Source organism: Carcharodon carcharias, chromosome 20, assembly GCF_017639515.1.
Source record: "Carcharodon carcharias isolate sCarCar2 chromosome 20, sCarCar2.pri, whole genome shotgun sequence".
Lineage (NCBI taxonomy): Eukaryota > Metazoa > Chordata > Chondrichthyes > Lamniformes > Lamnidae > Carcharodon > Carcharodon carcharias.
The window spans coordinates 66,027,096-66,049,211 of NC_054486.1; the positions used below are offsets into that span (position 1 = coordinate 66,027,096).

At 43.7% G+C, this 22,116-nt stretch overlaps 1 protein-coding gene across 7 annotated transcripts in view; it reads right to left on the reverse strand.

Moving 5' to 3' along the window:
• Positions 1-226: 226 nt before the first annotated feature.
• The window catches only part of LOC121292662 (guanine nucleotide-binding protein G(I)/G(S)/G(O) subunit gamma-2), an 84,767-nt gene continuing 62,877 nt past the window's right edge, over positions 227-22,116 (reverse strand). For 5 of the 7 annotated variants that reach the window (XM_041214920.1, XM_041214919.1, XM_041214921.1 and 2 more), the window contains 2 exons: positions 10,758-10,851; positions 227-2,174 (listed from right to left, as the gene is read on the reverse strand). In XM_041214920.1, the coding sequence (XP_041070854.1) occupies positions 2,046-2,174; positions 10,758-10,844 (216 nt within the window). In that variant the 5' untranslated portion in view covers positions 10,845-10,851 and the 3' untranslated portion in view covers positions 227-2,045. Of the gene's footprint in view, positions 2,175-8,554; positions 8,658-8,736; positions 8,941-10,757; positions 10,852-22,116 lie in introns of those variants that run through there. The other 2 variants (XR_005946311.1, XR_005946310.1) reach the window with 2 other exon arrangements.

Below are 22,116 nucleotides of genomic sequence, written 5' to 3' on the forward strand. Positions count from 1 at the left end.
ATATGGCTCCGCACCTAGCAACGGCTAAGCTAGCAGACAAAGTTCATCACTTGTTATCTTGGGCTGTGAACCTGCAGATAAGAGATTCTTACACAAGTACATTGCCATGGTAGCATGAACTTCTCAAGAACAGCACCATGTTTAATATTCCAACAGTAATGATTCAGCATGTTTATTAGGGGAAGTATATTATGCATAATTCAATGCAGTTTAAAATGCCTGTAAATGAAATGTTCTGAAGATTTTATTTAAAACTGATACATTGTTCACATGGCATGAAAATGTGCAATACATCATACTTTGTTCAAGTTTCCCGATACAAAGCTAACAAGGGTATACAACCAGAAATACAATACACATTTTTACAATGTACTCAGTTTAAGAAAATTCACACATCCCTTTTATTCTTACTGTCATATATAGCATTCCTGGTGACTCAAATAGGCACTACAACTCACTGCTGCCATGAACACAAGTTTGCAGAAAAATTAGACTCAACAAGCCATAGTCATACATGTCAGTCTTCCTCATTTTGTAATGTTTTCAATGTAGCTATTTTGGTTAATGTATCGGTTTGTTTGATGATGACTCCTACTTTTCTGTGCAGATGTGGGTCTAATACTATGATATATCACTCTTTTGTATTGAATTGGAAATGAGGCAGAGGGCTTGTTTGGCAGTGTAATGGCAGATGTTGGTACATGCAGATCTAAGAAAATTAGCAATTGAGTAAAAATACACTTTGAAAATATCAAAAAGGTTTGTTAAAAGGCGGTGAAACAGTCTGAGGTAAAATTATCCGATTATTCACAAAAGTTGAGACCTGTTTGTTCATCTGCATATTACACTGTCCAACAGCCTTTCCTGCTGTTTCAGTTGGGTAAAAAAAGATACACAGAAAGATTGCATCAAGGGATTGATTCTTTTGGCTTCTAAAACTGTTTTATTTTGTTAAATTGATGAACCAAGAAGAATTTTGTAAACCATTGGTCTGTTTTTCTTTTCAGTTCTTTGTATACAAAGCTACTTATTGACTATTAGTCTTGCTTTTCAAACATTAACATGTATGTCTATGTACTATTGTTTGCATGCAAGTTTTACTTCCAGTAAAACGTGTTATTTTACAATATTTAATTTGGTATAAACTGTTTATATAAATGATTTAACGACATATTTCTTATAGTGTTCACAAGCATTAGTGAGAGAATAGGGCTGTTAAGAAATAGGCTGTGCTTCATTAGCAGTTAGAACTTGAAATTAAAATCTTGTGTTCTGTATATTTACATTGCATCATTTCAGATCAACTAAACTAAATCAATTAAAAGGGGAATGGCTGGAACATTTCCATGCAATTCTTTTGTTGCTATCACAAATATTAGGATCACTAAATAGCACGTGTTACTTGTACTAGCAGAAATCGTAAGCAACTATCCACAAATGTTGGAGAAGCACTAAGAAGAGTTTAAGAAAATACACAAGCTGCCAGCTTTTATGTTTCGCAAATGACATTCCATTTGCCAAATGCTTGTTAGTAACATTTCTCTTCCTTGAAAATCAGCTCTTAAAGCAAAGTCCAGCATATCATTGTGCTACTCTAATGCAAAAAAGCACATAACCAAATGTTAAGGTACAACACCACAGTAATCTATCTTAATTGTATACTTGTCTGTTTAACTTAAATTAAAATTATATTGAAGAACAACAATTATCATTCCAATAAAATTATACATTTTCCTCAGTATTTACCTTTCTTGGAATAACTGTCATACTTTAGACATCAAACTATCAAACATAATTTACGGTCCTTGCAAGAGCAAAAATGTTACACATCTCTACACTGTTTCATTCTAAGCGGTTTTAGAATCTCTATTTTCACAAGGTGGTTCTTCTGCTTCCATTCCCAATAAGCTGACAAGATTCTTTAAACATGCACATCCCTGTAGCTTCCAGGCTTTGCTAAAAATTCTGCAGACAGGAATGTGTCCACATTGGTAAAATTCAACATCATTGTTCAGAACAGCCTGACTTTCAGGCTGGGTGGGGCTTTACAGGATGGCACAAAAGAACTTCTTCTCTCTGAAGGGATTTTCTGATGCAGGAACCGGTGTCAGTAAAGGATCTTCTTTAGCATGAGCTTCGCAGTAAGCCATCAAATCTGCTGCTGCTTTGGACACCTGGAATATGAAGGTAAAACTTAGATTTTTTTCTCTTTTGCCTTTAGGCTTTGAGTAATTGGGTTTATGTGATTTCCCACAATGAACAAAAACAGTCAACCAGGGTCAGTCACAAAATTTTCCACCAGAGAATGCCATAGTCATATCTTTGTAAAACGTGGCTATAATAGGAAGTCAATGATATTTGTGCAAAACATCGTGACTCCCCAGTGGCATCACTTCTGTGTCTGAGTCAGAAGTGCTGCTCCAAAAAGTTTGGCACATAATCCAGGCTGAACCTCAGAGCTGTATTGAGGGAGTGCTGCACTAGCTGGGTGACATTTATCAGATAAAATATCACATCGAGTTGTTTACCCTCTCTGGTGGAGTCAAAGAAAGCCTAGCACTATTTGAAGAACTGCAGGCGAGTTGTCCCATCCAAAGTTTATTCCTCAATTAATGTCACAAAAGCAGATTATCTGTCCATTTATCTCATTGCTGTTTGTGGGGCCTTGCTTTGTACAACCTATCCACTGCAATTTCCTATTTTTGATTTTCACAGCCAACAAAGTATTTTCAAAAATATTCATTGGTTGTGAAGTAGTATGGGATATCCTGATGTGAAACACAGTATTTAAATGCCAGTTCTTTAAATGATTCTAGGTTGAAATTAGTGGGACTCTATGACTAATGATACTATACAAACACACTGTGCTGAAGCAAGAATTAAAATTTCAGATATCCAGCATCCTCAGTTTTTAGCTTTAGTTTAAGCAGTCAGATCGCACACTGAAACTAACTTTAAACATGATAGAGCTATGCTATCTGAAAAATTATGGGGAATTATGTCCATGGATGTTCTCCTACTAATCTGCCGTAAGATTGATGGAACAGCTGAACAAATCCCAGTAAAAAGTGATTTCCATGGCTCTCTGCAAAGTTGTGATGGATGAGTGGGACACAGCCGATGGAAATTCACCCCCATTATTTTGCGGGCTGTGCAAAAATGTAGCCAGACCTAAACGTCAAAATGATGTGGTCTCCTCGAGGATGGGGAGTGTAAATGCAGACTTAGCAATTGCTTGCACAACAGCTCTGTTCAGCTACAAATGAGACTCTGAATGTTCTGTCCTATTATTTTAATTTTCCACCTTATCCCCACACTGACTTTTCTGTCCTTAGACTCCTGCAGTATTCCAACGAAACTCAATGTAAGTTTGAGTAACTGCACCTCCTCTTTCGGCCGGGCACTTTACAGCCTTCTGGACCCAACATGGAGTTCGACAATTTTAGATCGTAACCTCTGCCCCCATTTTGTTTTCTTTTTCTTGGCTGGTTTGTTATTTTTTACCCCCCTCAGGTTTCTTTCTTATTTCCTTTTCTTTGCTTTTGGACAGCAACTGTCCAAGCCTCCGCAAGACACATATTTTGATTCTTTTCTTGTCTCACTATCACTCCCTTTGGCCTTGCACTATGAAATCTTGTCATTTAATCTCTCTTCTTCACAGACCTTCCCTTTCGTTCTTCTTCCCACCCTCTCCCCTTTCACTTGCTCAAAACCATTTCCAATTATTCCTAATTCTGATGAAGCTTCTCACCCCTGGAACCATTCTTTACAAACCTCTTCCGCACTCTCTCCAGACTCAAGGGGAGGATTTTCCCTTTGTCAGACGGGCACGGCGAGTGGGCCCAGGAGAGGCCACGCAACGGTCCACCGCCCGAGATTTCACGCTGGCTGGCCAATTAACAGCCAACCAGCATGAATCACGCCCTGATAACCTCAGAGCTGCCTGGGTGGGGGTGGGAGGAGCGCGAGTACTGAAGTGTGCGCGTGCGCTGGGGTGCGCTCAGTGAAAGCTCCCTGAAGGCACAGGGCTGCCTCAGGGAGCTGAAGATTTTTAACATGAGAAATAAAGTTTAAAACCATGTCCCCACACGTGACTGCCACATGAACAGGGATATGTGAAATGAGTTTTAAAATTTTTTTTTAAGTCATTGTTGAAACCACATGGATGAAGTTTTGCAAAAACGGCAAAGGTCACTTGGCTTATTCGCCGGTCCACCAACCTTAAGGTTGGACAGACAGCAAACAATTCAGTTGAATTAATTGATTAAGGGGCTTAACAGCCCTCTTAATTGTCGGCGGGGGAACTGCCAACGCTCCCGCATGCCTGCCGACCAAAATATCACGCAAGTGCGCGATGACATCAGGACACTCACCCAACATCACTGCGTGTTATTTTACGCTTGTGCGTGTCGGTGACGCCCGCACGCCAAGCTGAAAAATCCTGCCCCATGTTAACCTTTTAAAATTGAAGCGGTAGGTTTCAAAATGAAAGGAAAGCCTAGTAATTTTGTATTTTTTCTGAATTGGAAGGGATGATTGGGCAATGTTTAAGCATCTATGAACAAAAAGTTAATTTGGAAATCTCAGAAGGAACTGGTCAGGGTGAAACTCCTGAGAGATAGAAAAGTGGTTTCACAAATCCAACAAATGATTTAGATTAATATAAGCTCCTAAAGTGGACAGAAATTCAAGGGGAAAAAAAACCACCCCATGTATCTTTAAAATTTATTTATAGACTAGTCTCTTCTTACTGTTGTGATGTGCTTGGGGAAATTGACTGTTCGCTTCTTGGCTGCTGTCAAAATGTCTCAGTTCTTATGGTCTCTGAGGAACTGGGCATATTTTCCATGACAACAGTGAGAAGCAATAAAATGCAGGTACGTTGACCCATCAGATCATCATTGGACCAAAGAAAGGTTTGTTGAAGACCTACTGCGTGATATTCCAAAAATCCACAGCCTTTTTGTTGGAGTTCACCAGAACAACTAAAAACCAGTCTTGGACCCAATCGTACACCTGCCTCAAACATTGTTGCTGTTGTAAGGTGCTGGGGGAGGGGGAGAGGAAGTTGGGGGTTGGGTGTTACTGGTGATGGAAACTCCTTACACATATATGTCGAGCTTCCGTTGAGCTGAAATAACAAAAAGTCTCCACCTTGCTCCCACTCTGACCTTAACATCCACGGCCTGCTACAGTGTTCCAGTGAAGCTCAACGCAAGCTCAAGGAACAGCACCTTATCTTTTGTCTCGTTGCTCTACAGCCTTCTGGACTCAATAGGAGTTCAACAGCTAGAGATCATAATTTCTGCCTCCATCTTGTTCTATGGCCAGAATTTTTAGCTCGTCGGCCGACCACGTGCCCGACCCGATCGAGCATAAATGATTCGCGTTGATGTTGGGTGAGCATCCCAATGCCATTGTGCACTCGTGCGATATTTTGGTTGGTGGGCGTGTACGCTGACAATTAAAAGGCCTATTAAGGCCGTTAACAATGTACTTAAATGAAACTTATTCATTGTCCGTCCAACCTTACAGTTGGCGGGCAGGCAAAAAGGCCAAGTGACCTTTGCATTTTTTGCAAAACCTCATCCATGGGCAGGATGAGGTTTCAATCCGTCATTTAAAAAAATTTTCATACTAATTTCTAACATGTCCCTGCTCATGTGACAAAGTCACTTGAGGGGACATGTTTTTTTAACACCTTAAGTTCTTTATTTTTTATATATCTTCATTTTCGCATATGTGAAGTTCCCCGCTCGCGCCCCCCTCCCCCTCACAAGGCAGCAATGCCGTGCGCTTTTCATGCGGGGCTCTCTAACCACTCCCGTCCGCCGAGCCTGCCCGTCAAGGGCAAAATTCTGCCCTATGTGTTTTTTGTGGCTTTATTTGCTGGCTTCTTTCTTTATCCCTTCATGTTGCATTCATGTGGTTCCATGTAGCCCTTCATGCCTCATTTGGACACAACCCTTGTTCCTTTACTACACCCATTACCACTCTCCTTAGCTTCCGCATCATGAAATCTTCTGTTATTTAATCTCTCCTGCCCTCCACCCTATCACAGACCTTCCCTTTTACTCTTCTTGCCACTAGTCCCTTCCATGGCTTAAAAACTCTTACATTTCTATCTTTCTTCAGTTCTGATGAAAGGCCATTGACCTGAAATGTTGGCCGCAATCTTCTGTTCTGAAGTTTAAGTTTGGTGGCAGGTGGGGAAGTGAGAGTGATTTCCGCTGTGAGGCGGGATGGCTGACCCCACACAGTCTTGCGTTGTTCAACTCATTACATATGCACTCGCGTGGAACTCACAGATTGTCACGGTGGGACGGGCAGGAAGTCATCGTTAGAAGTCGGAGGTCCAGGCACCATATTTAAAAGGACACCTGGACAGCCTTCACTATGCCTTTGTCAGGCCACTGCTACACGCTGCCCCGCCAACCCTTCCTCCCTTTCTTGGTTATCCTCCACGTAACATCCACCACCCGGTCTCAAGCATAGGTTGGCATTTACAGATGTTCCCCAAAGAGGACAATGCAGCAGAAGCTCACTATTAATCATGGAACAATTCTACCTCGTTAGGTATATGCCAATTATCTGCAGTCGTGAATGTGAACATTCCAGTTTCTCGCTGGCAGGGAACCTAAAGCAGGATCTTCCGTTTTGGAACCTACTTCCGGTGGTCAGAGGGAAAGTCGGCATGATTCCCACTGGACATTGGGACAGCTGAACACGCGCGGACAGCTGAACACGCGCGATCTTCTGCTGTTCAGCTCATTAACTACGCATCAGCGAGAAGCTCGGCGAATCTCGTGGTGGGGCGGGCAGCAAGTCGCCTGCCCCACTGTTATCTCATGGGGTCAAAGGTCCCAGCACCATATTTAAATGGCACCAAGACAACCATTCAATCACTGCAGGCTTGGAGCTCTGCATTACTCCTCCAGAGTCCTTGCGGCAGCAACTTATACTGGAGAAGCTGGCAGATGTGAGCAACCGCATTTTGGGGACATGCAAAGGTGTCTCCGGCATTTCCTTTAGCTCATCTCTAGCTAAGAACCTGCCTGTGACCCACCCATGTTTGAGCCAATGGTTGCAGTTGCCGTGGACCCTGTTTGTCAGCATCTTGACCTTCTTGAGGCCCTGCTGCCTCTTCCTGCTCAGGCCCTTACTCTTCCTATCCCTGTGCCAACCTGGAATGCCCCCCCCCGCCCCGCCTTCTCATCTGGATGAGAGCCAGTACCAAAGCAGGGTTGCTTGCAGCCTGTATCATCGATGCCTCGGTGGATATGTGAATGAATTGGAGTGATACATTAAGTGAGCATAGCCTTTACATGTTTCTCCCCATCTCAAAACCAACAGGGCAGTGCTAAGTCCTTCACCCAGCCTCTGTCCAGACATGGCATCCCTAGCCCACCCCTTCCAGGTAAAGGACATCCTGGAGGACAAGAGATGGATGTTCCTCCCATACATACATGACTGTGCATGGAGACATTGCTCTTTGTCCAAGAAGCCTGACTCAGACACTGTTCCACTTGTATCCATTACCCTCAAAACTCCCATTACCAGTACCCTTAGTTCTCCTCCACAGAACCACATGGTCAACACCACAAACCCCGCCATCTAAAACACTACCAGCCACTTCCCCGGGCATCCCCCCCAACATCCCCGGATAACACCACCCCCACCCCCACCCCCCTTCCCTGGACGTTCTTCCCTCTCTCCCCCTTTCCCGGACATTGCACCACCCCCCCCAACATTCTCCCCACCATTCCCGAAGCCTGCCTCCCTTGTCCAGCCTTCACCCAAACCTTCCACCCCAACACTCTCCCCCTCTTCCAGTCTTCGCCTGCCTCCCTTGTCCAGCCTTGGCACAGTGTTTGTAAACAGCACCTGAGTGAAGTTAAGTGAGGTACCCAAGAAAGAAAATACAATGGCTACAGATCTCAAAGTCATGGAAGAGGTGAAGTTCACTAGATGTGCACCACTTATCCACAGCTGTAAAACTGAACATTCTAATTTCCACTGGTGGGTAACAATTTGGAGGGCGAACTTAATTCAGGTGAGGTGGCCTTTCAATGAGAATGCATGAGATGCCACTGCGTGCAAATGTGGTTCTTGACATTGTTCGTAGGGAAGCTCGATGCCCCCCTTTAACCCAAAGTTGGGTGGACAGAATTCCAAGTTTATCCCTCCGGCAGGAAATAAATTTTTGTACCTCCCGCCAAATTGAGTACCCCTGCCTGCCAAGCTTCCTGCTGCTGGCGGGAGTGGAAAATTCCACCCTTAATTTGGAAGGGGAACTTAATTCCGGTGAGGTGGCCTTTTAATGAGCATGCATGAGATGCTAATGCATGCAAAAGGGCTTCCCGACATTGTTCGCTGAGAAATTCAACCCACCTTTCAAGTCCAGAGAACTTAATTATTAAAGTCCATCCCAACGTTGGCCTCCTGCCAAATTAAGTTTTCCCCCGTCCGCCAAGCTTCCTGCTGCTGCTGGGACTGGAAAATTCTGCCTGTGAATCTTTTCTCTCTCCACAGATGCTGCCTGATCTAAGTATTTCCAGCACTTTTAGTTTTTATTTCAGATTTCCAGCATCGGCAGTGTTTTGCTTTAGGAACTGTTTTCATCCACTCCATCAGCTTTGCTTTGCTTCTGAAACATACTGATTGAGGTTGGTTCAATAAAGGATTTGGTCAATTGGTTTAGGGCTTATGCTACAGGCTAATGGGATGGAGATTTACCTTTGCAGTTTCCTACAACGGTAGTAACTGCTTTTGACCATGTTGTTGAGGCAGCAGGAAAGTGGAGGCAAACCACTTCCTCATAGGGAGGCACATAAGTCATCCACACGTTCTCTCAGCCACCTCCCAGAGGCAGTTTGCAAGGCAGTGCTAGTTCATGTCTTCTTGCCTTCTTGGGTGAGGCTGTTTATGTGATTTCGGAAGCTAAAGCCAAGGAGAATGACTTCAGAATTCTTTGTTAAATTAATTTATCTCAGAAGACATTTCAGAGTTGTTTTGTGTTATCCCTTACGCATGCAATAATTGAAAGAAGTTCTACTTTCACGTTCATGATCAAAAATTACTTGTAACTGATCATATTAAAGTGCTGGAGTTCCTCTTTGCTGGTTCTCTAGTTCTGTGGTTTCTGTCCTTAGTCATATTTTTACAGTGAAACTGTGATTCACTGAACCTAAGTTCTATGTTATTCTACTATTTTTTGATTGGAATGAACTTTCTAATTTCCCTTATATTTAGTTATGCTCCTCAATGCTATTTCAAACAAATCCCTATCGATGTCACATTTGTCTTGTGACACACCAGAAAACATTGAGGTTGGGTCCTGTGTACTAGTCACTCACATTCATGTCACCTTTTGTGATGGATTCAGCACATGTATTGGAATGTGTCATTTTTATGTTTTATGATGGATCCTTTCAATGCTTTTTATTGACATAGTTCAGAGCCTATAACGAATGTCTTTTACAATAGTCCTGAAAACCATCAGGTGTGCAAACCCAATAATTATGCCATGATTGTGACTACTGATGGCCTCAGCTCCTGCAGCTATGTGGGGATCAGTAGGTGTCCTTGTACGCAGGAGTTGATAGGCGCTGTTACCATTAGGAGTGCAAAATGTGGCTTTAGAAAGCTGAAGTGAGGAAGACTGTCACCTCCCATCTCCTGAAACTTCAGGCTTTGCCTGCAACAGCCTCTTTGGTAATTCTGGGCTGAACAAAACCCCTGGGCAAGGTTAGCACCTGATATATTCAAGTTCCAGTCTATGATGTTGTGGCTTTTCTAGCACACTCAAGCCGGAATGGCAAGGAACTTTGGCCTTGATATATCTTAGTTATTTTAAACATTGTGTTTGTACAACTCTGATTTAGGCATAGGGCTACCAGTAATAGGATCAATGTAGCGGAATGATGATATTTTAAAATATTAATGGAAAAGAAGAACTGAGATGAAGGTGTTGTAAGTAAACCCAAGGTCCAGTTTCTCCTTTTTGGGTGGTTGTGGTGTATCAGATGTCATGCCATTGGCAGCAGTTCCACTAGTTCCCAGATTTGCATTTTTCTCTTCAAATACTGCCTATGTGTAATTGTGTAAATGAAGTTTTTGTGCCTCATGGTGACTTTATCATTTTAGTACTGCTCCTGCAGGCTTTGAATTACAAACATAATCCAAGCTGTTTGCACATAAAAATGCATATGATTTCATGTTGAAATGCAATTTAATGATCTTTGACAAGTGTCTGCCACCATGTATGAGCATCATCCAGCCTGTTAACTAGATTGATAAAAAAGGCATTTATTAACACATTAAAGCTACATTTTACTGCAGTCACCTACTTACTGTATGTAAGTCACAGGCTCACAGAGCACAATGACTTCTGGTTCCAGGAAAATAATTCCCAGGCTATAAATATTATACTTGACCTGAACAGATTAAAATGGAGTATACAGACTCAGAAATATATTGTCTGTATTAATAGTACTTTATTCTTTTAATCTTGGCAGGTCAGATCCCAGAAATTTCATTTAAAAAAAAAAATGAGCAGGGATAAGAGCTAGAGGTTTGTTGCACCAACAACTCAACCTTTATACAGCGCATTTAACATGGAAGAACAGCCCACGCTTCTTCACTGTGGTATCAAGAAAAAAATGGACACAAAACCAAAGAAAGATGTATTAGAACCACTGAATTAATCCCTGTTATTTTACTTAATGTATGGCGAGTGCAAATAATAGGCTTCTCACCTTTATTCTGTCAATGTTGGCTTCCATTTTCAGCTGTTCCACCATCTTTCTGGCTTGTGCTATGCCTGCTGTGTTGTTGCTAGCCATTTGATATCTGGTAAGGGAAAACAGAAAGTATGTCAAAACAATTTTAGAATAAGACAATTGCTAAACAAAATGTAGCTTAAGTAATACATAATAATCGTAAGTGGAGACTTTCAAAGTGGAAAGGGCTTATAGAAGAAGTACCCTAAAGGTCAGTTTTTGGACCTCTGTCCTTTACAATGTAAGCAGTTTTTGCCCCCATATTAATCCCAAATTCTTATTTCATTCAACACATATGCTCTATTTTTCTTCTTTGCTATCCTTCTAATTGAGGTCCATGAGTTGAATGGGACAACCATTCAATGTATCCATCACTAAAGGGCTTAGTGTTTGTGCAAAAAAAAACTGATGAGTGTGTGGCTGCAGTAAAATGGCATAGTATTGGGTTGTATGAACAGAAGAGTGGCACAGATATAAGATAGTGTTAGCTTCAGACAACAATAAATTTCATATTTTACCTTTTTGCTATGAATTTGAAACTGGGCCATTGTAGTGTTAAAGTTGAACATACTTTTCATAACTGCTTGTTGGAATGGTTGGGAGGGTAATGGTTAGACAAGTATACACATTTTCCAGCTGAAAATGCCAATAAGCAGCATTCTGATGACTTTAGTCAATTAGGAGGAAACAGACAAACATCAGTCTGAAGTCTGAGTCCAATAAAGCCAAACCTGTTTCAGTGTTAGATTAATTTCCTTTAGTGTCTGGACTGCCTTGATTAATTGGGAAGAACAACTATTTTTGAGAAAAAAGATTACGCTAGCTGGAGCATTAAAGCAACAAAGACACATAATCAAGCTGGTGCCCTATGCTCTTCAGCTTTCTATTTCCTTGTCGCTGCTTTGCGTCAGGGTTTATTGTGCCTTCATGAGATTTATTCCTCGTATGAAGCTTTTCATCGCAAGCTCATGTTCAAAAGTTACAGTAAAAATAAGATTTTATTGTTTTGGCATAGATGATGTTAAGTTAAATACATTAATATTTTGATACATTCTTTTGAATAATTTTCCTTCGAGTTGAGTCCAACATGCAATATTGTAATAGCTCGTCAGAGAAACTGCTTAAAACTGTTGGCCTGACCTGGAGCACAACCCCAATGCAGCTTTTGAAAAAAGCTCTGGGACCTGTCGGATATTCTGGACCACTTAGAAGAAGTTTAAGCATTATTCAACGTTTTCAAAAAAAAAGGCACCTCCAGCTATGCTCTCAAAACCCATTGGGCTTGAACCTGCAACGAAAATAATGGTGTCTGAATAACACACTCCATTCTTAATGCAAATCGGCCAGCAACTTGTGACGAGGAAGGGACACTGAATTATGAATCAGGGAAAATCATATCTGAGCTGAAGGGTGCAAGAAACAAGTCAAACGAACATGAGATGTTAAACTCCAAAAATATTCTGGGCGATAAAATTTCCAAGCAAGTGCAGAGGTTGTCAGATGAGTTTCTAAAAAGTAAGGAATAAATGGGGAGCTTAGACAATCCTATTTCACAGAAAAGAGAGTAATAATATATTACTGTGAAAGAGCATTCAAGCAAATATTTTGATAATTTTTGACAGATGGAAGATCAATTTCACTGCAATTTGCAGCTTTCTAAGGAAATCATGAAAAGGTTCGATTTGTAATGTGCAATCCCTAATTTCTTCAGTTGTAATGAAAAATTACATGAGATGCAATAACAACAATCCTTCAGCATGCCCTGAGCAGTTAATAAGCCATTCCACTGGTATAAATATCAACAAAATCAGTCTGGTTATGCAGTGTTCAATATTTGTTAATACAGATAATAACTCAGTAGCTACTGAGAAAGTCCAATTTAAAGACTGATACTGGTAACCTAAAATAGTTAGTTGGGGCTGGATTTTCCAGAGAGAAGTGAAACAGGGGAAGAGGGTGTTTTGCTCACCACCCCCTCATCCTGGTAAAGAAAAAGATCAGTCTTGAGCCCGCCGACTTTAAAACAGGCTCAAGACCAACAGGGGCGGCTTTAAGGTAAATGTGGGGCTTCCGCCCCTCATGGAAAGGAAGTCCAGCAGTCCAGCCCTTGAGTGCTGCTGGCCAATCCGAGTAGTCCCAACAGTGCCAGAACACGGTGGAATGTCAGAACATGGCACCGTCCCACCAGATCACAGGCCCATCCCACCCAACCCCGAACATGTCTCTGGGGGCTGGCATTAGGTGGTGTGAGAAACATAAGTATCAGGCTCCAAAAAACTTAGTGGCTATACGTTTTCCCAGAGTTCAGGGAACAATGCTTACTGATAGAGAAGCTTTGCAAGAAACTAAGATTCAGTGATTTTACTTCTGTAAAGATTGGTGCATAGAGTCATAAGAGGTCTACAGCACAGAAAAAGGCCCTTTGGCCCATTGAGTTTGCGCCGGTCAAACAAGTACCTAACTATTCTAATCACATTTTCCAGCACTAGGCCCATAGCCTTGTATGCCTTGGCATTGCAAGTGCACATCCAAATACTTAAATGTTATGAGGTTTTCTGCCTCTACCACTCCTTCAGGCAGTGAGGTCCGGATTCCCACCACTTTCTGGGTGAAAAGATTCTTCCTCACTTCCCCTCTAAACCTCCTGCCTCTTACCTTAAATCTATGTCCCCTGGTTATTGGTCCCTCCACCAAGGGGAAAAGTTCTTTCCTCTCTACCCTATCTATGCCCCTCATAACTTTATACACATCAATCATGTCCCCCCTCAATCTCCTCTGCTCCAGGGAAAATAACCCCAGTCTATCCAGCCTCTCCTCATAACTAAAACTCTCCAGCCCAAGCCACATCCTGGTAAATCTCCTCTGCACTCTTTCTAGTGCAATCACATCCTTCCTATAATGTGGATTCAAGAACTGCACGCAATACTCTAGCTGTGGCCTAACCAGTTCCAGCATAACCTCCCTGCTTATATTCTATGCCTCGGCTAACAAAGGAAAGTATCCCATATGCCTTCTTAACCACCTTATCTACCTGTCCCATTACTTTAAGGGACCAGTGAACATGTACACCAAGGTCCCTCTGATCCTCGGTATTTCCTGGGGTCCTACCATTCATTGTGTATTCCTGTTCCTTGTTTGTCCTCCTTAGAAGTATTTAGTTATTTTGCGCTAGGCTTTAAAAACTAAGCTTCCTTTCCGCTTGATGTTAAAAAAAATTACTCTCCATGTTAAAAAAACAAGTTACTTCATCCTCTTCAGGTTTTCTGCAAGACAACTTAACAAGTTTGGCAAAGAAGTTCATGCCAAATGCTTTCACTTTGGTTGGTGTGTAGGCTCCATCCTGTAGCTTGCCAGTGGTGTCAAGAGAATGAGCAGTGGAGGGAAATACTTTTACAATAACAACTAATATTTATATAGTGCCTTTAACATAATAGAACATCCGAAGATGATTTACAGGACTTGTATTTTATAAAATGACACGAGCCACAAAGGGAGATATTTGGGCAGCAGGTTACTCAAAAAGGCAGGTTTTAAGGATTGTTTTAAAGAAGCAAACCAAGCTAGAGAGGCAGAGAGATGTAAGGAATGAATTCCTGAGTTTCGGGCCTAGGCAATTAAAGGCGTGGCCACCGATGCATAAAAGGCGAGAATGGGATCAGCACACATATCTCAAAGGTAGTTTGGTTTGGAGTTGGAGGAGATTAAAGCGATAGGGAAGGGTGAGGCATGGAGAAATTTGAAAACTAGAATGAGAATTTTAAAATCAAGACGTTGCTTGACAGGAGCCATTGCTGCTCAGCGAGTAAAGGCATGATAAGGGAATGGGATTTGCTATGAGTTAAGCCTTGGATAGCAGAGTTTTGGATGACCCCAAGTTTACAGAAAGTAGAATGTGAGCGCGTTGGAATAGTCAAGTCTAAGAGGTAATAAAGGCATGAATGAAGGTTTCAGCAGTAGATGAGCTGAAACAGGGGTGAAGGTCAGCACAGTTACAGGAGGTGGAAATAGGCAGTCTTACTGATGGCATGAATATATGGTCAGATGTACATCGTGGGGTCAAATATGACACCAAGGTTGCGAGCAGACTGATTTAAATTCAGGCTGTTGCCAGGGAGAGGGACAGAGTTGGTAGCTGAGGAACAGAGTTTGGAACTGAAACAGAAAACAAGGGGTTCAGTCTTCCCAATAGTTTATTGGAGGAAATTTCTGCTCATCCAGTACTGGATGAGCAATCTGATAATTTAGCAATAGTGACGGAATTGAGAGAGAGGCGTGGTAGGGTAGAGTTGGGTGTCATCAGCATACATGTTAAAATGAACATAGTGCTTTCAGATGATGTCGCCAAGGGGCAGTATGTAGATGAGACATGGGTGGAGGGTGGGGCGGGGGAGGTCAAGAGTAGATCCTTGGGGGATTCGAGAGGTAACAATGTGGGGGTAGAAGAGAGGCAATTACAAGTGATCCGCTAGTGCTGGCAAGTTAGATAAAAACGGAACAAGGTGGAACAGTTCCATGCAGTTGTGTGTGGAGGGCCTGGAGGTGGATGGTGTCAAAGGCTGCAGGTAGGTTGAGAGAGGATAGTTTACCTTTGTCACAGTCACAAAATGCCAATTGTGATTTTGATAGCTGTGGCAGAGGTGGAAACCTGATAGAGAGATCCAAAGTAAAAATAGAAAATGCTGGAAAAGCTCAGCAGGTCTGGCAGCATCCGTGTAGAGAGAAACAGAGTTAATGTTTTGAGTCTAATATGACTTCAGAAAATTCAGTTAGAGAGGGGCTTGGGGGAGGTTGGAGTGGGGTTGGGGGCAGGTTAGAAGGGGGTTGCGGGGGAGGGGGGTGTGGGGGGGGGGGGGCGGTGGGGGTGGGTGGTTGTGGAGGGGAGATTGCAGGAGGTTTGGCGGGGGCTGGGGTGGAGGTTAGCCACAGAGCTGAATTGTTTTTGTAAAGGTAGTGATTTCTTTGTAGCCACCTACCTAACATCAGTTGATTGCACTGTGCTTAATTATCTTTAGAGAATCAGCATTGGGCCTCCAATTCACCATTGCTACAGTCACTCTGCTTTCTGCATGCAGGTGTAATGAAAGAAAGACAAGACTCACATTTATACAACACCTTTCACAATGCCTCGAATCACTTTACAGCCAATTAAATACTTTTGAGTATACCAGTATAACGTAGGCAATGTTATCAAATGGTGGAGCAGGCTCGAGGGGCTGCATAGCCTATTCCTGCTCCCAATATGTATATCCGTATGTCATTCTGGGATGAATGAGATGAACTATACTAGATGGCCTTTTTCATCCATAACTATCTTGCGAACAGAGGATGTAATCATGTTTATCTTGTTGCTAATGTAAATTTACTGTGAGCAGGCTTTGTGGGGTGAGATTGCCAGGACAGGAGTATGTAATGGGCTTATAGTGAATCAGTAACCTGTTTTACACTGCACATGATTCTAAATGGTCTTTTCCATTGACTTCAATTCTGTCCTTTTGTCTACTTACCTCTTAGGTAAGCTTGGTGCTTTTGAGTTTTTTGAGTTATTGAAATATCATGATAAAGTTGTGTTACATAGTAGATATTAAAAATATATTGTCGTGAGAAGCAGCAATCAACACAACACAGTCTTCAGACTTGCTGATCAAGAAGGCACAAATACAATTATGAAACATTCAGTCTTTGTCCTCTGGTTTCTTAAAAGTTGTGTTGCACAGAGACACCTGAGGGCTCCAATGCTTCTCACTGACGGTGAAGACCTAAGTAATCAATCATTCTATTTTGTTGCTCAGGAGTCATTTGATCTTTCCACCCAGTGAGGTTACTGATAAAATAGAATTCAATTACACTCCTTCTATAAAGTAATTACATTGAATAATATTACGCACCCAAACAAAAGAAAATCATCTTCTACTCCTGCAGAATGGAAAATATCTTGTGCGGTTTATCTGGGTTGCAACTAATAAATCTTTCCTCCAAAAATCAATATATTGTCAGTGTCCATACGGTGCAATGTACAGAACATGTTAACGAGGGCTGAGGCAGTCACCAAAATCAGTGTTGTTGTCTGCATAATATTAGAAATAACTAATGGGATATTTTCCTGTCAAATTATCGTTTGGTGAATTGATTAATAAATCTTGAAAGGGGAAAAATATCATGAGGGGGACGGTTAACAATGGGGGGTGTGTGTGTGTGTGTGTGTGTGTGTGTGTGTGTGTGTGTGTGTGTGTGTGTGTGTGTGTGTGTGTGTGTGTGTGTGTATGTATGTATGTGAGAAATAGGGGGCTTGGAAACAAGAGATGCACCAGGACCCATAATTTTTCTTCTTGACCCTGGCTCCTGGAATAGTGAACAGTTTTCCCAGATGAAAGCAGGGCCCAATAGTGTTTTATGCGATCCACCCAGATCTGGCAGTGGATTTAGCTAAACCAGTTGTCCAGCATCTATCCACCATACCCTTTCAAGTCTGTGTTCCTTGGAATTAAGTGACTGGAGATGAGAGACATACCACAGCGAATGGCCAGGATGAGAAAGAGTAATGGTTTTATTGGGAATTAGGACATCCAAAGTATAGGTGAGGATGCGACTGAGTAAATCAATAGCTGTAGAAATATTGTGAACAGAGAGCCAAAGGCTGGACAATTGGGATTTTGAAAATATAGTTGTAAGTAAATTGGCGGATAGATTTTTCCAGGGATGGATAATGGATACAGAAAGAGGTAGGATTGGGGCATGGAAGGGGGATGTAGGTGGAGAGTGACACAAAGTAGTGATTATTTAGATTTGTGTAGCCATAAACCTTTTTAAAAATTGTTCTCAACATACACAGCACTGCTTTGTTCCTGTGCTTTTTACTTTGAGAAACAATTGTCCTGTTATTCTAATTGTACCATGTGCAGCTGTTTCCTCCCTTGCTCCCCGATGAATTGCTGGCACATCGCTATTGAGGGAATTCATGTGAATTAATTTGTACTTATTCACCAACGTGGAGTTTTGTGACTGCGATAAAATATCTCCCTTCCTCCTCCTTAACCTGTCTGCAGCTTTTACACAGTTGACCACACCAGTGTCTTCCACACATCTATAACATAGCCAGATGGAACTACCCTTGCTTTATTCCATTCTTACCTATTAAATTAAAGTCAGAGAATCACTTGCAATGACTTCTCTTCCCAGTCATGCATTGTTACCTCTGGTGTCTGCCGAGAATTTATCCTTGGCTTCCTCCTATTTCTCCTCCATATTCTGCCCTTGATTACGTTACCCAAAAACAAAGTATCAGTTTTCACATGTGCGCTGATGACACCAAGTCCTGCCTCACCCCCAACTCTCTTGACTTCTTCCATATCTCTAAATTATCAGTGTTTATCCAACATCCAGTACATTAGCAGAATTTTCTTCCAACTAAATATCGGGAAGGTTGGAGCCATTGGGCGGAATCGGCTCCATGCTGATCTGCCCTGCAACCATAACGTGCTGAGAAGCAGACTAATAAGGGCAAAATGTGATTTCTGCCCCTTGATGGGGCTGAAGTCCTGCTCTCTGGAGCTGCCGGGCAATCAGATTGGCTGGCAGCTCCATCAGGCCCAGCAGCGCCAGGAAGGCATCAGTGGCGGCTGCTGGGACTACAAGAAAAGAGGAAAATCAAGGCCCACGGATCCCCAGATCAGGCAAGTTCTGGGTCTGGGGTCTTGGGCTGGGAGGGTTTGGGTGGGTTAGATACAGAAACAGTGCGGGGAGGGCGTGGGCTTAAAGGAATGAGTAGGTAGGAGGGAAGGGGGTGTTCGACTTAACCACAATCCGCCAAGGGCACCTCCTAAGGAGCGACCTTCCCGCACCTTCCTTCCCACATTTTAAACATTTAAATTTTTTAAATGGGCTTCCCACTCCCGCCCTGCTGCCCAGGCCAAATGTTTTACAGGGTGGGCAGCGTATTATCAGGGTCAATTGGCTTGAAAACCTGGGCTGAATAATATGGGCCTGTGCCGATGGTGGGCTCCACACCCGGGAGTTGGCGGCCTTCCGACATCCGGGCCCCTGTCAGAGCGACCCCCCCCCCCCACCCCCCTCATAAGAATCTGATTGCCGCCAATTAACTGCAAGGGTGGTTTGTAGACCTTCATCCCACCCAACGTGTGGAGGGTGGGACATCCGGTCTTGGAGACGCAGATCATGACCCGGACCAAGGACCCAGTGTCAGGTGACTCATCTGACTCTCGAAGAGTATAGTGAAGAATTTTGACTTTTGTAGTTTATCCAGATAACTCTATTTTAATTTGAGCTTATGTTTGCCAACCATCTAAAACTTCATAGGTGGCAAAATTGTCATAAATCAGCAGGGTTATCACCTTCAGGCATTGAGGAGTTATACGTTAATTAAATATTTCCATGCATAGATATCTGTGCCAGAGCATGGGGAGAGGACCTCCAAAAGGGGCAAAGCTGTCCTTAGGTTCAGTGAGGCCGCCCTTGGTGCCCTCCTCCGTGTAACTGAGAGGTGTGAAGATCTAATTCTGAGCGCTGGAAAGAGGAGGAAGCCCAGATAGACTCATGCTGCATAGGAAGAGGTGACTGAGGACGTCATGCGTCTGGACATTGTGAGGCGAACCTGGTCCCCGTGTCACAGAAAGTTCAATGACCTCATGAGTTTGGCAAGGGTGAATATGGCATCAGTATGAACAATATTTGTCCAGTGTGATACAGGACTCTGTGAATGCAGTAGGTATTCGAGATTAGCTGCTCATCCAAAGTTGCGTGTTTCCACAAGCACACGGCTGTCCTAGACCATGCCATTGGGCATTCCAAGCAATGATCAAGCCATCGGTGGGTGGTTGGCAGGATGACCTTATGACGCCTAAGCATAGGCTTCAGTCAGGCACATGCTGTCTGATAATGGGACTGAGACATGACATGTGACAGTTTGAGATTGTTGATAGAATTTCAGTGTCAATTCTTTTCAGGAGAGCCTATAACTCCTGACAGCAAGCCTGTACAGGCAGGATATACCCCACATGGAAGTCCTGACTCTTTATGAGGAGCAAGTGCTGGTTCTGCTGGAGCTTGAGTATAGGCAGTGGTGAGATTTGAGGGATGGCTCGTTCTGGTGAGATGACAAAAGTATCTGGCTAGGTGATAAGAGGAGATGGTTTGTTTGTTTTGTAGGAGGTTAGGAAATATGCAATCTGTTTGGAAATCTTCATGATCAGAAGCGTCATGTCATTGCCCAAGGTCTCAATGCCTACTGAGTTCATGCATGTCAGGCCATAAAAAGGTGTATGTCAGTCATGTGATGGGGTGATGCATCAAGTGATGTGATACCCAATTACCCTCTTACTGATCTCTCTCTGTTACAGCAGAAGCCTCTTCAGCACTGGCTGCAGCAGAAACCGTGCAGCAGCCTCCCTCCCAGGAGCATCACATCCTCTCTCTGCACCCAGCACCAGCACAGATACTGGTACTTGAGCAGGGTTCAACGCATCAGACAGGGGTCATGCACACACCAGTGAGGCCACTTCACATACACACACGTGGCTGCTGGAGAGTGTGGTGGAACAAGCCTCAGGCAGTCGGAGGAGTGTCCAGGGTGATCCAGAGTCTGATTCCAAGTCAGATGATGAGCCTCTGGAGTCATCTGTAAGGTGGCAGATGCTGGATGTTCAGCGCGAGAAGATTTCCTGAGTATACCAGAGGGGTTGTATGCTCTGGCTCAGACTGCGGATGCATCTATCCAGCCATGAGTTCTGCAATCACCACCTCTTTCGAGCTCCAAGCTTCCTCCATGGACAGACTGGCAATTGTCCTGGAGGAGCAAACCGAGCCTATTGCCGACGCAATTGTTAGGATGTGCTCTGACCTGCACACCATTTACCTGGCTCGGAGCTCAGTTGCACAGGCCCAGGGAGGCAGGGGAAGTGGGACCTTGGTCGCCCACCCAGCTTCTGGAACCTCTCTGGTTTGCAGGGAGGACCAATTGGTCCTAGTGGTTAGGGACCAGCAGCAGCAGCATCTGGAAGTTCCTCTCAAAGTACTTCTGATGGGGGCAGCATCTCCTCCGTCCACTGGCCAAAGACATAAACCTTAACCATTGTTGCGGCGACTGAAGACTTGCAAGAGTCTGCTGGAGTAGCTGGCCGCTTAAGGCCATAGCCGCACAGAGGATGTCCTCCAAAGTCATCGAGGGCAAAGGAGGTGGCAGATCAGCCGCCTCTCTACAGTGCAGCCACAAGTGAGGGGGGGGGGGGGGGGGGGGGGGGGGAGGGGATCACCGCGCCAGCACACTGTGTTTGTAAATATCCACATATCCATAATGAATAGGGGCACATAGGTGACATTTAATAATGTTGTTACACCCTGAAGGCTTGCGAATAAACAGAATACTCACATTACCTCATGCTTATGTTCTTATTGATAGCTGTGGCTGTGTGACTTGTACCTGGAGGTTGAGGTAGGAAGTGAAAGGTTGAGGGAGGACTAGAAGAATCGTGCAAACGTGTGAGCAGATGGAGAAGGTTTGGATATAAGGGCTTCAGGACTCGCTCATTGTCCCTGCATCGTGCAGTTGCAATGTTTCACATAACCCCTGATGTTGCAGGGGCTAGAGGCTCTACATCAGCCTTTGGCACATTAAGGCATCGCTGGTGTCATGGCCATCCTCTCGGTCATGGCCTGGGGCATTCGCAGCAGCATCGCCGTGTTCCCTCACCCCATTCTCACCATCATCCTCAGAGGATTGGTCCCCTTCTGGCCTGCATTCATCCTCCAGGGCATCTCCTCTTTGTATGGCGATGTTGTGGAGGACACAGAAAACCATGACCATTTGGGATAAACATGAGGTAGTGGGGGAGGGGTTATTGCAGTGCCAGAATGGTCCAGGCATCAGTAATGCATCTTGAGGAGTTCAATTGTCAGCTCCACTATGGACCTGGTGCTGGTGTGGCCCTTGTTGTACATTCTCTATTCCTCAGATCTTGGCACCCTCACAGGCGTCATGAGTCACATCGAGAGGTTGGCCCTCATCGCCTCATCCCTCCAACGTATCTGGACTGGTGAAAATGTCTGGATGTTGACAATTCCTAAGAATATATGCGTCGTGGCTGCTGCCTGGATATCTGGCACGCACCTGTGTGACCTGCTTTGTGGGCGCACACTAAGTGCATGTTGATGGAGTGGAATCCCTTTCTGTTTGTGAACATGCACAGCTGTCCTGCAGGAGCCTTGCTGGCTATGTGTGTGCAATTAGTGGCTCCCTGCACCCTGGGGAAATCAGCAATGGTGGCAAATCCTCAGGATCTCTCATTTTGACTTTGGGCATCCTGCGTGAAGGCTGTAATTGCTG